At 39.5% G+C, this 16,324-nt stretch overlaps 1 protein-coding gene across 1 annotated transcript in view; it reads left to right on the plus strand.

Annotated features, from left to right (window-relative positions):
* The window catches only part of LOC149416474 (transmembrane protease serine 9-like), a 102,352-nt gene extending 86,028 nt beyond the window's left edge, over positions 1-16,324 (plus strand). Inside the window, exons 11-14 of the mRNA XM_089641717.1 lie at positions 11,552-11,683; positions 11,945-12,044; positions 13,328-13,447; positions 14,708-16,324. Of these exons, the coding sequence (XP_089497843.1) occupies positions 11,552-11,683; positions 11,945-12,044; positions 13,328-13,447; positions 14,708-14,875 (520 nt within the window). The 3' untranslated portion in view covers positions 14,876-16,324. The remainder of the gene's footprint in view (positions 1-11,551; positions 11,684-11,944; positions 12,045-13,327; positions 13,448-14,707) is intronic.

Here is a 16,324-nt window from a genome sequence, read left to right on the forward strand (position 1 = left end):
CATTTCAGTTTGTATATCCTACCCACTATCGCTCTCAGCCGCTTGCAAGTTTTGTTTATTTGTGTATCCCATTTGAAATGACAATCAACAGTCACCCCCAAATAAACGTATTCATTTACCAGTTCAATACTTTCACACATACAGGGCTGTAAAATGTTTTGATGAATACATATAAAGTTATGTGAAATTATTTTAGGCATGATCTGAAATGAAGCATGTGGAGACCGTATGTGCATCAATTTAGTTTTCTTGGTATTAATGATTAGACCTGCGTCATGTGACCATTTTATCAGGGACGTAAAGTCATGTTGCATATATTTAATCGCAATGGATAATTGTTCATCGGATATGACAAGAGCAGTGTCGTCAGCATATACAAAGTGTCTTACATATTTAAATATTTTTTTCATTATTGATACAAATATAATATAAAGGGTTGGACCCAAAATCGACCCCTGCGGGACTACAGCATAGATTTTTTTCCTCCAGCTCATTTTTTCTAATATTTTTACACAGATATGTCTATTAAATAAATAATTTTTAAACAAATTCAGTAGGTTACCTCTAATTCCAATTGCTTCTAAGATTTTTAATAATTTCTGTGGGTCAATTGTATCAAACGCTTTGGAGTTATCTATAAATAGTACTAAAACATGTCTTTTATGGTTTAATTCATTATTAATATAATTTGAAAAATCCTGTAATAAATTCTCTGTGCTTTTTTCTTTTGAAAGCCATATTGTTTTTGGTCTATAATGCTAAATTTTTCTAAGTATATGAATCAATGAATTGCCCAACTTCCTTCATTGCTCACTTATCCTTCAACATACTATATGGCATCCAAATTTTCACATAGACTCCAAATAATGCTAGTTTTACTTTCCCATAGGTGTACTGTTTTGTAATGTAAAAAGATTAGATACTTTGAGTATATATTATAGGCCTAGTACGAATCTGTACAAAAGTTGAACATAGGGCCTACCACAAGTCTTTTACTGTCCAAAATGAATTATATTTGCAGGAATTAGAATGTGGTTGCCATACCAAACAGTCTTTATTGAGGCTTTGGAATCGACTTTATGATATTGGCCATATAGTAATGTAATCTAACCAAATGAAATCACGGTGCAAGAATTGTATGAAACTAAAGATGAAAATTAGCTATCGGCTGCTCGGCAATATTCGGAAATGCTCGGCCGTGACGTCACAAAAAAAATCTGAGCGGAGAACCAATTTCAAATAAAGCGCCGAAACACTTCACTTCGGGTATGCTCGGATATGTTGGCCACGCCCCCTGTCGACTAGTCGCTGTGCATATAGCGACTCCCGTCGACGAAGTGCGCTCCGCACTCATAGCTCGAAACAGTAGTGCCAATTGTAGAATGTTGACCAATGTTTATCTTAATCGGGTAGGAACTGCCCGTCCAGAAGTACGCACTGCTACAACCTTATGTAGGCATACGGGGGGTATCAGAGCGGACCCGGCAGACCTTAACTTGCGATTACTGAGCTTATTTAGACGTCACCTTATGTAGGCATACGGGGGGTATCAGGGCGGACCCGGCAGACTTTAACTAGCGATTACTGAGCTTATTTAGACGTCACCTTATGTAGGCATACGGGGGGTATCAGGGCGGACCCAGCAGACTTTAACTAGCGATTACTGAGCTTATTTAGACGTCACCTTATGTAGGCATACGGGGGGTATCAGGGTGGACCCGGCAGACTTTAACTAGCGATTACTGAGCTTATTTAGACGTCACCTTATGTAGGCATACGGGGGGTATCAGGGTGGACCCGGCAGACTTTAACTAGCGATTACTGAGCTTATTTAGACGTCACCTTATGTAGGCATACGGGGGGTATCAGGGCGGACCCGGCAGACTTTAACTAGCGATTACTGAGCTTATTTAGACGTCACCTTATGTAGGCATACGGGGGGTATCAGGGTGGACCCGGCAGACTTTAACTAGCGATTACTGAGCTTATTTAGACGTCACCTTATGTAGGCATACGGGGGGTATCAGGGCGGACCCGGCAGACTTTAACTAGCGATTACTGAACTTATATATATTATTATTACATCAATAGATGGCGGTACGAGTGCCTTCACGAATTCACAAAATACTAATATTGAAAGTGTGTCGTATAATAGTACCACTACCAATTGGGAATATTAAAGTAAATCAACAAACCAATAAGAAATTATATCATATGATAGTACACAGATAACTGTCATGTTGTTAAGCCTGGCAGCTTATTACTATTTGATAGAAACCCAAAACGCACCTAGAATCGGCGTTTTCAAATGTCAAACTGTCTGTTTAGTTCCACCCTGTACCTGTACTTAGATAGCATGCAAACTGTCTGTTTAGCTCCACCCTGTACCTGTACTTAGATAGCATGCAAACTGTCTGTTTAGCTCCACCCTGTACCTGTACTTAGATAGCATGCAAACTGTTTGTTTAGCTCCACCCTGTACCTGTACTTAGATAGCATGCAAAATGTTTGTTTAGCTCCACCCTGTTCTAAGATAGCATGCAAACTGTCTTTTTAGCTACACCCTGTACCTGTTCTAAGATAGCTTGCAAACTGTTTGTTTAGCTCCACCTTGTACCTGTTCTAAGATAGCATGCAAACTGTCTGTTTAGCTCCACTCTGTACCTGTACTAATATAGCATGCAAACTGTCTGTTTAGCTCCACCCTGTACATGTACTTAGATAGCACGCAAACTGTCTGTTTAGCTCCACCCTGTACCTGTACTTAGATAGCATGCAAACTGTCTGTTTAGCTCCACCCTGTACCTGTACTTAGATAGCACGCAAACTGTCTGTTTAGCTCCACCCTGTACCTGTACTTAGATAGCACGCAAACTGTCTGTTTAGCTCCACCCTGTACCTGTACTTAGATAGCACGCAAACTGTCTGTTTAGCTCCACCCTGTACCTGTACTTAGATAGCATGCAAACTGTCTGTTTAGCTCCACCCTCTACCTGTACTTAGATAGCATACAAACTGTCTGTTTAGCTCCACCCTGTACCTGTACATAGATAGCATGCAAACTGTCTGTTTAGCTCCACCCTGTACATGTACTTAGATAGCACGCAAACTGTCTGTTTAGCTCCACCCTGTACCTGTACTTAGATAGCATGCAAACTGTCTGTTTAGCTCCACCCTCTACCTGTACTTAGATAGCATACAAACTGTCTGTTTAGCTCCACCCTGTACCTGTACATAGATAGCATGCAAACTGTCTGTTTAGCTCCACCCTGTACATGTACTTAGATAGCACGCAAACTGTCTGTTTAGCTCCACCCTGTACCTGTACTTAGATAGCATGCAAACTGTCTGTTTAGCTCCACCCTGTACCTGTACATAGATAGCATGCAAACTGTCTGTTTAGCTCCACCCTGTACATGTACTTAGATAGCACGCAAACTGTCTGTTTAGCTCCACCCTGTACCTGTACTTAGATAGCATGCAAACTGTCTGTTTAGCTCCACCCTGTACCTGTACATAGATAGCATGCAAACTGTCTGTTTAGCTCCACCCTGTACCTGTACTTAGATAGCACGCAAACTGTCTGTTTAGCTCCACCCTGTACCTGTACTTAGATAGCATGCAAACTGTCTGTTTAGCTCCACCCTGTACCTGTACATAGATAGCATACAAACTGTCTGTTTAGCTCCACCCTGTACCTGTACATAGATAGCATGCAAACTGTCTGTTTAGCTCCACCCTGTACATGTACTTAGATAGCACGCAAACTGTCTGTTTAGCTCCACCCTGTACCTGTACATAGATAGCATGCAAACTGTCTGTTTAGCTCCACCCTGTACCTGTACTTAGATAGCACGCAAACTGTCTGTTTAGCTCCACCCTGTACCTGTACTTAGATAGCATGCAAACTGTCTGTTTAGCTCCACCCTGTACCTGTACATAGATAGCATACAAACTGTCTGTTTAGCTCCACCCTGTACCTGTACATAGATAGCATGCAAACTGTCTGTTTAGCTCCACCCTGTACATGTACTTAGATAGCACGCAAACTGTCTGTCTAGCTCCACCCTGTACCTGTACTTAGATAGCACGCAAACTGTCTGTTTAGCTCCACCCTCTACCTGTACTTAGATAGCATACAAACTGTCTGTTTAGCTCCACCCTGTACCTGTACATAGATAGCATGCAAACTGTCTGTTTAGCTCCACCCTCTACCTGTACTTAGATAGCATACAAACTGTCTGTTTAGCTCCACCCTGTACCTGTACATAGATAGCATGCAAACTGTCTGTTTAGCTCCACCCTGTACCTGTACTTAGATAGCATGCAAACTGTCTGTTTAGCTCCACCCTCTACCTGTACTTAGATAGCATACAAACTGTCTGTTTAGCTCCACCCTGTACCTGTACATAGATAGCATGCAAACTGTCTGTTTAGCTCCACCCTGTACATGTACTTAGATAGCACGCAAACTGTCTGTTTAGCTCCACCCTGTACCTGTACTTAGATAGCATGCAAACTGTCTGTTTAGCTCCACCCTGTACCTGTACTTAGATAGCATACAAACTGACTGTTTGAGTCCGATTCGAGCCGCGGTCAACAGTGATTGTGTGTACCTTACTATTGCTGAGTGCCGTTCGCCCGTTCCTGCGCTGCGTACAGATAAGAGCATTCAGTTTAAAACAGCATTCAGTTTAAAACATAAATAAGAATACTTAATTTTATACCTGTGCGTATAGGAAGTACTAATTTACAAGTGCAAATCGAGTTTTAGTGTAGTGATAGAATTCCAAGTGATTCCAATCTCGCAGTTAAAAGATATATCAAAAACAAAATAATTATAAATCTGTCAATCGAACTGTCGATTCGTTAGTTCGCACTTGCTTCTAGTGTGTGTGTAAGTAAAGTTACCTTCACATTTACGCATACTATCCCGAGTACGTGATCAGGGCAGCTAAACTTTTTCATATTTTATATTTCTGCTTCGATCTACTAATTATGGATTCGTGTGATCCCTACCATTTTATTACGATGGCAAGTAATATAATAAACTCTATGAACAGTACCATTATGGATCCATCGAATAAATTTACCAAAGAGCAAATGGCTAAATTAACTCCTAAACTTTCGGAACTTTTGGGGAATATTAGTGTTGTTGGTGCGAAAGTGGGCTTCCTGGAAGGAGAGCTGAAGGCCTATACAAACATCTCACAACAGAAGCCACCTCAGGTCCAACCTCTACCTAACACCATCCAAGACCTACCTGGAATTTACGAAACACTAGCGGAAATGGAGGAGAGAAAATTACGTTCTAAGAATATTATAATGTTTAATGTACCTGAGTGCTCAACTGGTACTCAAACTGACTGCATGAGGGAGGATAAGAACAAAGTTTTGAGTATTCTAAGCAAAGTTGAAAATGTTGATACCTCTGAAATAAAAATGTTCCGTTTAGGTAAAAAAGAAATGGATAAAATACGTCCGATCAAGATTGAACTGTCAGATCAACATCAAGTGAAACTGGTTCTTCAAAAAAAGGCGATAGACTACAAAAATTTCAGTATTAAAACCAAAAAAGACTTAACATGGGTTCAGCGCCAAGAAATTCAAAATGTATGGAAGGAGTTAGAAAACCGGAAAAATAAGGGAGAAAATAATTTAACCATAAAATATATTAACAACTCACCTAAAATTATCAATGTTCAACCAAAAAACTCCAGCCATATAAACGCCTCATCTACTACCAGAACGTCAGGGGCATCAGAACAAAATTAAAGGAGTTCAGAGTAAATGCTCCATCTTTCTCAAATGATGTCATCATACTCACTGAAACATGGCTAACATCATCAATCTTCTCAGCGGAGCTAGGACTACATAGGCACCATGTCCACCGAGCAGACCGGAGTCAGAATACCAGCTCCAATACAAGAGGAGGTGGTGTCCTGATAGCGGTCCGCAAAAATATTACTTCGAAAGCACTCAAAATCAAAAATACTGATGTGGAACAATTGTTCGTATTGTTAAGTGGTGATTTCAAGAAAACTATTATTGGAACTGTTTATATTCCTCCTAATGCCAACATATCAATCTATAAAAAACACTGTGAAGATGTTGAGTTAGTAAAAACAAAATATCCAAATCATCAAATAATTATTTGCGGTGATTATAATTTACCTAATTGCAATTTCAACGTTTTAGACAGTAATTTTAATTCAATACCAGCAACCGCCTGCGAACGAGTAATTCTAGATATGTCTTTACTTTTTAATTTAACCCAATATAACCATGTACGTAATATTAATAATCGTGTTCTAGATCTAGTTTTGTCAAATGAAAGCAACGTTATTATAAATGAATCATTAGAGTCTATTCTTCCGATAGACAACCACCATCCCCCACTAGCAATACTTATCTCTTGTACTAAAGAAGGCAATCAAAATAATTCAATTCCTACGTATAACTTTAAAAATGCGAATTATCGGGACATAAATGATCGTCTCCACAAGGAAGATTGGTCATTTCTTAAGGAAGGCGATATTAATCAAAATATTGAATCTTTTTATTACTTGCTGGATAAAATTATTACAGATCTCATCCCACTCATTCATTTTAAAGAATCAAAATATCCGAGATGGTTCAACAAAGAACTTGTTCAATTAACTGCCCTTAAAAAAGTTTTACATAAGAAATATAAAGAAGACAGGTCTTTATCAAATTATATTGAATTTAAAAACGTTAGAAAAGATTGTAAAATCTTATCAAAAATGTGCTACAATTCTTTTATTAATAATGTTGAAACTTCAATAAATCATAATGTAAAGTATTTTTGGAACTATGCAAAATCAATGAAAAATAACAACTTTGGTATACCCGCCAACTTGGAATATGCAGGTAAAAAGGCCAAAGACACTAAAAGTATCGCTGACCTTTTTGCTGATTTTTTTAAAAGCGTTTATGAATGTGAGACACCAGTTTCTGCTAGTACAGTATCAAATTTTACTACTGATCATAATCTTAATTTACCTTTTATCCACATAGAATATAATGATATATTGACTGAACTAAAATTACTAGATCAAAGCAAAAGTGGTGGACCAGATAAAATACCTCCTGTATTTTTGAATAATTGTGCTACCAATCTGGCGTATCCTTTATATTTGCTGTTTAATCAGTCTTTACGAACAGGATGTTTTCCTACTAAATGGAAATTCAGCTTTCTTACGCCTATTTTTAAAAAAGGCGATAAACACGAGGTGATTAATTACAGACCGGTGTGCCTTTTATCAACAATTCCTAAAGTTTTTGAAAAAATTCTTCTTAAAAAAGTTATTTTACGATTAAACCACGTCATTTCTCCTAAGCAACATGGTTTCTCTACTGGAAAATCTACCCTTACTAACTTGTTAACCTATCAAAACTATATATCTGATTCCATGTCTAGTAAATGTCAAGTTGACTCTATTTATACCGATTTTAGCAAGGCGTTCGATAAAGTCAATCATGAGTTATTGCTGAATAAACTCCATAAATTCGGTATAGGTGGTTCACTATATAAGTGGTTTAATAGTTACTTGACCGACAGATTACTGGCTGTTAAAATTGATGGCACATTTTCATACAAATTCACTGCTACGAGTGGTGTTCCCCAGGGATCACACTTAGGACCAATCCTGTTTTTATTATTTGTCAATGATGTATTGTATATTTTCAATGATGTTCAAGTGTTAATGTTTGCAGACGACCTGAAATTATTCAAAGCAATCAGAAACATTAACGATTGCCATATATTGTCAAATAACTTGTCAAGATTAATTATATGGTGTCGTGATAACCGCTTGCAACTTAACATAAGCAAATGTCAAATTATGAGGTTTCATCGAATAAAGTATCCAATATTTTTTGATTATTCCATTAACAACATGTCGTTAGTATCTGTCTCGGAAATTAATGACTTAGGTATTTGGTTTGACACGAAACTTAACTTTATCAAGCATATTGAAATAATAACCAATAAAGCTTTGAAAATGTTGGGATTTGTTTTAAGGGTATCTAGTGATTTCAATAATGTAAATACTGTAAAAACATTATATATGTCACTAGTAAGGAGTCATGTAGAATACAATTCCACGGTTTGGTCCCCAAATTATGAGGTTCATTCACATGCGATTGAAAGAATCCAAAATAAATTTTTAAGATATGTAAATTTCAAAATGGGCATTCCTAGAGAAAACCTAAATTACGATAACTTACTTTGTTCATTAAATTTAATAAAATTATCTGATCGCAGAATTATTTCCGATTTAACCTGTTTGTATAAAATCATTAATTCAATGTTTGATACCCCTGATTTATTATATGTAATCTCTTTTCATACTCCAAGCAGGTCGGTTTCAAGACAGTACCTACCATATTATTGTAGCAATTCTATGTCAACGTCCCAATATCATACTCCTATGCGACGGATTCAACAGCTAGGAAACAAATACTGAGATGTTGTTGATATATTTAGTACATCAATTTCAATATATAAGCATACCCTATTGAAGTTTTTTTTTCATCGAGTAGTGGAATATTTGAATAAAGGTATTTAATTTGATTTGACTAACATATAATAATTTTGTCAACTGAAATAGAAAAAAATATTTTGGATTTTTTATATGTTGTGCCTGCATACTGTGTAGATCAAATCAAGTTGAGTGATATTTTGACTTTATATTTATTTTTCTGCAATTGTTTTAATAGTCGTTTCCTGCACTATTTTCATGTATAATTTCGTAAATATTTTTTATATATATGTATGTAAAAGCCTTAATAGGCGTGAAATAAATAAATAAATAAGAGATTATTGTTACATTTTATTTAATATTGTTTATCGTTTACCTATTTGTTTCCATTCCTGCTTACGGCTAATCCGTTTTTGTTTGTACAGTCAATGAAATAGACTGCGTATTATTTTTCAGTTTAATTTTTAAAAGTTAAGTTTTTTTTATATAATGGAGGAAGATGAAGATAGACCTCCCGACCCAGGGTCGATATTGGATTTTTCTGATTCGGAATCTAATACGAGCCAGGTTTCTATTACGCTCCCATCTCGTAAACGACGACCATCGCAAAGCCTTCACATTCCATCGAAAGTTAAATCTATAACGCCGGTTCAACAAACCTCGACCCCTAACGACCTTAACACCAATAGTAACATCCAGCCAAGTACTTTAACTAGCGATAATGCAAAAAGTACTGAATTACTTTATCCTGCTTCAGCTTCCGGTCCATTTACCGTTAATGTTCAGAGAACTGAACAGGGAAAACTTATTCATCCTTTAGATTTTGGAAAATTCGTATTTGACTCAAAAAATAATAACCTTGGTATTGTTAACGGTTCAATTAAACTGGAAGGGCGATATAAATTATCTATCGAGTTTAACACTGCCGCTTCCGCAAATGGATTTGTAAAAAAAATTGACTCGCTCTCAAATCATAAATATAAATCGTTCATCCCTACATTTAACCTTTCGAGAATGGGTCTTGTGCGAGGAATTCCCGCGGAGATCCCAGAGGCTGAAATTGTTGATGCTTTGAATAATTCTCACGGAACCCCAAAAGTATTAAAAGTACGTCGACTGAACTACAAGGATTCTACTGACGGAAACACGATCTGGAAACCTTCCCAGTCTGTTGTTGTTACATTTGAGGGACAATCCCTACCGTCTCGTGTGTTAATTTACTATACCTCGCTTCCCGTCGAAGTTTATAAATTTCCAACAATTCAATGTTTCAACTGCTGCCGGTTCGGACATTCGAAATCTGTATGCCGCTCCCCCCCACGTTGTTACTATTGTGGAGAAGCTCACCCATTTGATCAATGTCCGAAATCTTTCAATGATCCCATTTGCATTAACTGTTCGGGTGCACATACCGCAGTCAGTCTAGCCTGTCCGGAATTAACAAGACAGAAGAACATAAACATAAAATGGCTACCGAGAACATTTCGTACTTCCAGGCCTCAAAGTTAATCTCTCCTGCGAAAAAATCATTCGCAGAGATGACATCGTCCTCAGCTCCTTTCCAAACAACCACCTTTTTAAATTCAACGTCATCTTCTCACAGAGATTCTTAAATCCAACATGACTCGTGCCTGGGAAGAAAATTGGGCAGGCTCCAAAATAAGAACTGGATCTTTCTATGCTGGAATTCAAAACCATATCCCTGCTAAGCCATGGTTTCACGGTAAAAAACTGTCAAAGCGATTCATTTCATGTATTTCGAGAATGAGAATTGGTCACTGTTCAATTGCATCCCACTTGGCTAGAATTAGAGTTTTGGATGATCCGGTCTGCCAGTGCGGTGTGGAAGAGGAAACCCTCGACCACGTTTTCTTTAACTGTAAAAATCATTCATCTTTCAAGAACATATACCGCCGTCTTATTAAAATCACACACCAGTCCCCCCTTAACATTTCATACCTTTTATCTCTTAACAATTCTCGTGTTCATACAGCTTTATGTAAGTTTATTAACCTGAATGAATTCAACATTTAATTTGTTTTAGCGATCTAAATGAGTCCAATGATTAATTTGTTTTATTATTCTCCCAATAGATTAACCGAATTTTTTTATCCACTTTAACTGTTACCGGCACAAAGCACTCTTTTCAGGGTGAAATGCCTAAAACCAAAAAAAAAAAAAAAAACTGACTGTTTAGCTCCACCTTGTACCTGTTGCAGTTGGAAATAATAACGTATTATATTATCTGCTTTATTATTCTTCTGTTTATAATTTCTAACTAATTTTACTTTTTGAATACTGGTATACTAAATGTGTCCGGGGGTAAAGTGCTCCAACTTCGGGGGGTGATAGTACAAGTAAAAAATAAGGGTGACTTTTTGCAAAATTTCAATGTTAAAAAGTATTTTAGTTAAAATTTTGACTGCTCATAAATACTAAATATAAAGTATAATTTAAAAGCGCTTAATCTCACAATTACAATAAAGACAATGAATTCTCACGAATTGACAAGCCTAACGTTGGTCCTAGCCCAGTAGCCCAATAGCCCAGTACGCTGTATTACCTAGATATTTTACATCAACAAAATTTTGTCTGAAATCATTATTTAACGCTTTAATCTTAAACTATAGATTTATGTTGTAAATGTGGGTTTTATTGCGTTTCACTGTTTTATTTACTATGGTTGTATGTCTACATTAATTACGAAAATAACTGGGAATGGCATACGAAGGGTAGTTTTAGATGTTTTAGATAGTTGCTTTCTGTTAAATTACATCATTTTGCCTATCACCTTTAATGAATCTTACAAAATATGGTCTCATATTTTTCAACGGCTAATTTAATCAAAGTGAAATTGAAAGTTATTGATATCGATGACTGTAAAATCATTCATAGAACAACGACAAAATTAATAAAACATTTTTACTAAACCTTTAACAATTTTTATGCAGAAAAAGGTAGTTTATTTGTATAAACCGTTGTAAGTTACTAATGCCAATTTGTATGTTAATATGTAATACTGTTGATTGATCGTTGATTGGTTGTAGGTTGTCTGCTGTGGATATCACCCCCCCTCCAGAGGTGGTGTTCACCGTGAGCAGGAGTGTGCTCCATCCCCAGTACCTCCCCAGGAGAAGTCCAAGAACTAATGATATAGCTCTTCTGGAAATGGACAGACCGTAAGCATCAAACATTAATAATAAATTACTTGCCATGCCATAGTCCCACTAGCTCTGTGCAGTTGTGACCCTCGTGAGGTAATCCGATAAAAGTTAAAAAATAATTGTTTGCCACAAGACCAATTACAAATTTCCTGGTATCAATACATTTTCATTAAATTTTTCATATCTAAAATAATATTTCAATGGTAGTAAAGGTACAAGTAAGATGTAGTTAGGAAATATAATGATTGATAGAGTAACTCTGTGATGGTGTTTCAGGGTCCTCTTCAGCAGGAACTATCGGCCGGTTTGTCTTCACACGCCGCAGGACTCTGTGGGAGGACTGACACTGACTATGCGGGACTGGAGGGGTAATAAGGTAAGTTAACCATAATGCCCGGGCAAGGAGCTTGCAGAGGTCGCTGATATTTTCGTTTTAAATCTAGACACATTCAAAGCCAAATTAGTTCAGCACTGTTAGTTCATGTAAATAACGAGTAGGTAATCATTATTATTCACAATATCATTTTCAATTTATATTTTTTTTATTACACCTATATAAATTTCAAGTGCTTTTTTTAAGTTAGCGAAAAACTTAACAAGTTTTTTTAAATTTTGTATTTTTTTCAACCATTTTTTGGAGATGCTGTGGGGGGAGGCTTTTTAAGAATCATAGAAAGTTCTGGGAAGGACAAAAGGTATGAGTGGAGGGGGTATCTGGGGGTCAATATGTCCAGGAGGAAGGGGTGTATGAATCCATCCCTCCCACTGCGGTACAAGGCGATGGGTCGACAGGGTCCGGCTGGAGAGGTCAAAAGGTCTCCCTCAACCAGTCTCTCTCAATCCGACCCACCAAACGCAAAGACCTAGACTAATCTCACCCCATGAACCCGGGCACCCCTGCTAAGTCACCAAACTTAGCGAACCACTGGCATTGGTTATTCAATAAATGGTTCCCCGTAAATAATATTAATATTACATACAATCTCCTGATAAAGCAGACGCTTGTGCTTAAGAGAGGAGAACTTATATATTAAATATACCATTCCTGAGAGAAAGTCCAGTTAATAATAATTGGATAATTTGTATAGCGCCGTTTTTGTGAAAAATCACCTCAAGGGCGCTGAATCACCTCAAGGGCGCTAGGTAGGGCGCGTTATATCCAATTATATCCTAAATCCTGTATCTAAATTTCGCCAATAAACAATTAGATAATATTTATTAAGTGTTAATCTCAAGTGACCTACCAGGTAAGTATTGTACTGTATATTATCTCCATAAATAGTTAGTAATAACATAGATCACTGTAGAAATGTATTATACGTTTGTACAGCGCCCTTGAAGTGATTTTGCAAAAAAACGGCGCTATACAAGTCATCCAATTATTATTATTATTATTGTGTAAAGTTGCAAAACGAAATTTAAAGTGAAAGGTAGATAGTTATGTTAAGTGATGTTTTAAACATTATGTGTCTGACTAATAAACGTGTTTTACAACTAACACAACTGTTATACAACCATTCATATATGGCAATCTGTTAAAATTTAAAATACGTTTATTAGTAAGGCGATAAGTATGTAAATTAGTGGCCTCCAGCATCTCTTCAGTACGAAAGTAAATACATAATAATTAGTTGTTATTGTTTCTGTGTATATTCACAGGAGCCAGCGACCCTTCTGCCCCAAGAGGAGTGCAGCAGACTGTTCCCTCGCGGCAGTTTTGGAGCACCTGATGGAGTTACAGACGGACACATGTGCACCAACAGCAGATCGAGGCGTTGTGTAAGTAGCAATGAAGCAACTATTCATTAATTCAATGCAGTGCTCGATGGGCCTTGCGGGCTATTCTGTGATTTTTTTAAATCATTCATTTATTAAATTTATATATAATATATATCCCTTAGTTCCCATTTCTTATTAAATTAAATGATTAACACACAAAGGGATCTTGTTGTATTGGTTCATTCAATCGCAAATGTTAAAATAACTTTTTATTACGCAATTTCAATATGTAAAATTTGGTTACTTTTGTAAATTAAATGTTTTCTGTAGGTAGGTACCTAATCTTTTTATACACGGTGTCCGGAAAATCGTAGCACAATCGGGAAATTAGTGAATCTATATCATATTTTGTATTAATTTTGTGGTATAACATTTTTTTATTTGACATTTCAATTTTGAGTAAATAATTTTTGGTATAATTAAAGTCTCCAGGGGGTTAATAACAGCTGTTATAAAATGCACTGAAGCGTACAGCCTGCTCTAAAGGTTTTATAACCCTTTAGTAGCCGAAAATAAAACATGATGATATTTGATGTAGATTTACAAGTTTCCCGCTTATACCACGAGTTTCCGGGCACCGTGCATTACGAATGTTTTTGTTGTTGGAATCTATTTTATTGAGAGCTCACGTTTGAATGTATTTGTGCAGACCGGCCGCGACAGTATTAGTTTGGACACACAGTCCCCTCTTACCCCAAAGCAATAATAATACAAAAGCAAGGAGCTCATTATTCTGATAGTTTTGTAGATTTTGGTGATTAAAAATTCTTATTTAGTTTAACCTCATTCAGAATTGAAGCATTGCTTGAAATGGTTTTAGCCGTGTTTAGTGGCCAGATCTGAATACTCAAGTACTCCCCCGAATTTCTCTTTCCCATCTCCTTCCCCTCCCCTATACCTTCAGCCTCACAATATTCACTAATGTGGGATGCTTTTGGTGACTTAGTAGGGGTGCCCGGGTTCATGAAGTGGGGGGTGTCTAGGTCTGTTTGCCACCTTCTGCGTGGCGGGTCGGATCGAGAGAGACTGGTTGAGGGAAACCTTTGGACCTCTCCAGCCGCACTCTCTCTCGACCCATCGTCTCGCCCCGCAGTGGGAGGGATGAATGCAACGTCCATTACTACTGGACACACTGACCCCCAGATGTATCCTATTCCTATCCACCCCTCATACCATTTCCCGCTCGTGCCACCGAGCTTTTCACTACACAAAGGCATTGCTTATATTCTGCATTGACTGACTCTAATGTGTGCATTGCAGTTCTTCAATGAAGACTACCTCACAGCCAGCAACCGTGACAGAGTGGCCTGCACCCGGCTGCTGGTGGGGATCTCCTTGTTTTACAAGAGACAGGGTGACACCTGCCAGCAACTGTTCCTCCGCGTGGCCCACTACACCCCCTGGGTGGAGAGTGTGGTGTGGCCATAAGCTGCGTCTGCCCGTCTGACCATCAAATGTTCCTCCGCGTGGCCCACTACAACCCCTGGGTGGAGAGTGTGGTGTGGCCATAAGCTGCGTCTGCCCGTCTGACCATCAACTGTTCCTCCGCGTGGCCCACTACACCCCCTGGGTGGAGAGTGTGGTGTGGCCATAAGCTGCGTCTGCCCGTCTGACCATCAAATGTTCCTCCGCGTGGCCCACTACAACCCCTGGGTGGAGAGTGTGGTGTGGCCATAAGCTGCGTCTGCCCGTCTGACCATCAAATGTTCCTCCGCGTGGCCCACTACACCCCCTGGGTGGAGAGTGTGGTGAGGCCATGAGCTGCGTCTGCCCGTCTGACCATCAACTGTTCCTCCGCATGTCCCACTACACCCCCTGGGTGGAGAGTGTGGTGAGGCCATAAGCTGCGTCTGCCCGTCTGACCATCAACTGTTCCTCCGCATGTCCCACTACACCCCCTGGGTGGAGAGTGTGGTGAGGCCATAAGCTGCGTCTGCCCGTCTGACCAGCAACTGTTCCTCCGCGTGGCCCACTACACCCCCTGGGTGGAGAGTGTGGTGAGGCCATAAGCTGCGTCTGCCCGTCTGACCATCAACTGTTCCTCCGCATGTCCCACTACACCCCCTGGGTGGAGAGTGTGGTGAGGCCATAAGCTGCATCTGCCCGTCTGACCAGCAACTGTTCCTCCGCATGTCCCACTACACCCCCTGGGTGGAGAGTGTGGTGAGGCCATAAGCTGCGTCTGCCCGTCTGACCAGCAACTGTTCCTCCGCATGGCCCACTACACCCCCTGGGTGGAGAGTGTGGTGAGGCCATAAGCTGCGTCTGCCCGTCTGACCAGCAACTGTTCCTCCGCATGTCCCACTACACCCCCTGGGTGGAGAGTGTGGTGAGGCCATAAGCTGCGTCTGCCCGTCTGACCAGCAACTGTTCCTCCGCATGTCCCACTACACCCCCTGGGTGGAGAGTGTGGTGAGGCCATAAGCTGCGTCTGCCCGTCTGACCAGCAACTGTTCCTCCGCATGTCCCACTACACCCCCTGGGTGGAGAGTGTGGTGAGGCCATAAGCTGCGTCTGCCCGTCTGACCAGCAACTGTTCCTCCGCATGTCCCACTACACCCCCTGGGTGGAGAGTGTGGTGAGGCCATAAGCTGCGTCTGCCCGTCTGACCAGCAACTGTTCCTCCGCATGTCCCACTACACCCCCTGGGTGGAGAGTGTGGTGAGGCCATAAGCTGCGTCTGCCCGTCTGACCAGCAACTGTTCCTCCGCATGTCCCACTACACCCCCTGGGTGGAGAGTGTGGTGAGGCCATAAGCTGCGTCTGCCCGTCTGACCAGCAACTGTTCCTCCGCATGGCCCACTACACCCCCTGGGTGGAGAGTGTGGTGTGGCCATAAGCTGCGTCTGCCCGTCTGACCATCAACTGTTCCTCCGC

The sequence above is a fragment of the Hesperophylax consimilis genome, chromosome 17 (assembly GCF_061612785.1).
Source record: "Hesperophylax consimilis isolate HC1 chromosome 17, BYU_Hcon_1.0, whole genome shotgun sequence".
NCBI lineage: Eukaryota > Metazoa > Arthropoda > Insecta > Trichoptera > Limnephilidae > Hesperophylax > Hesperophylax consimilis.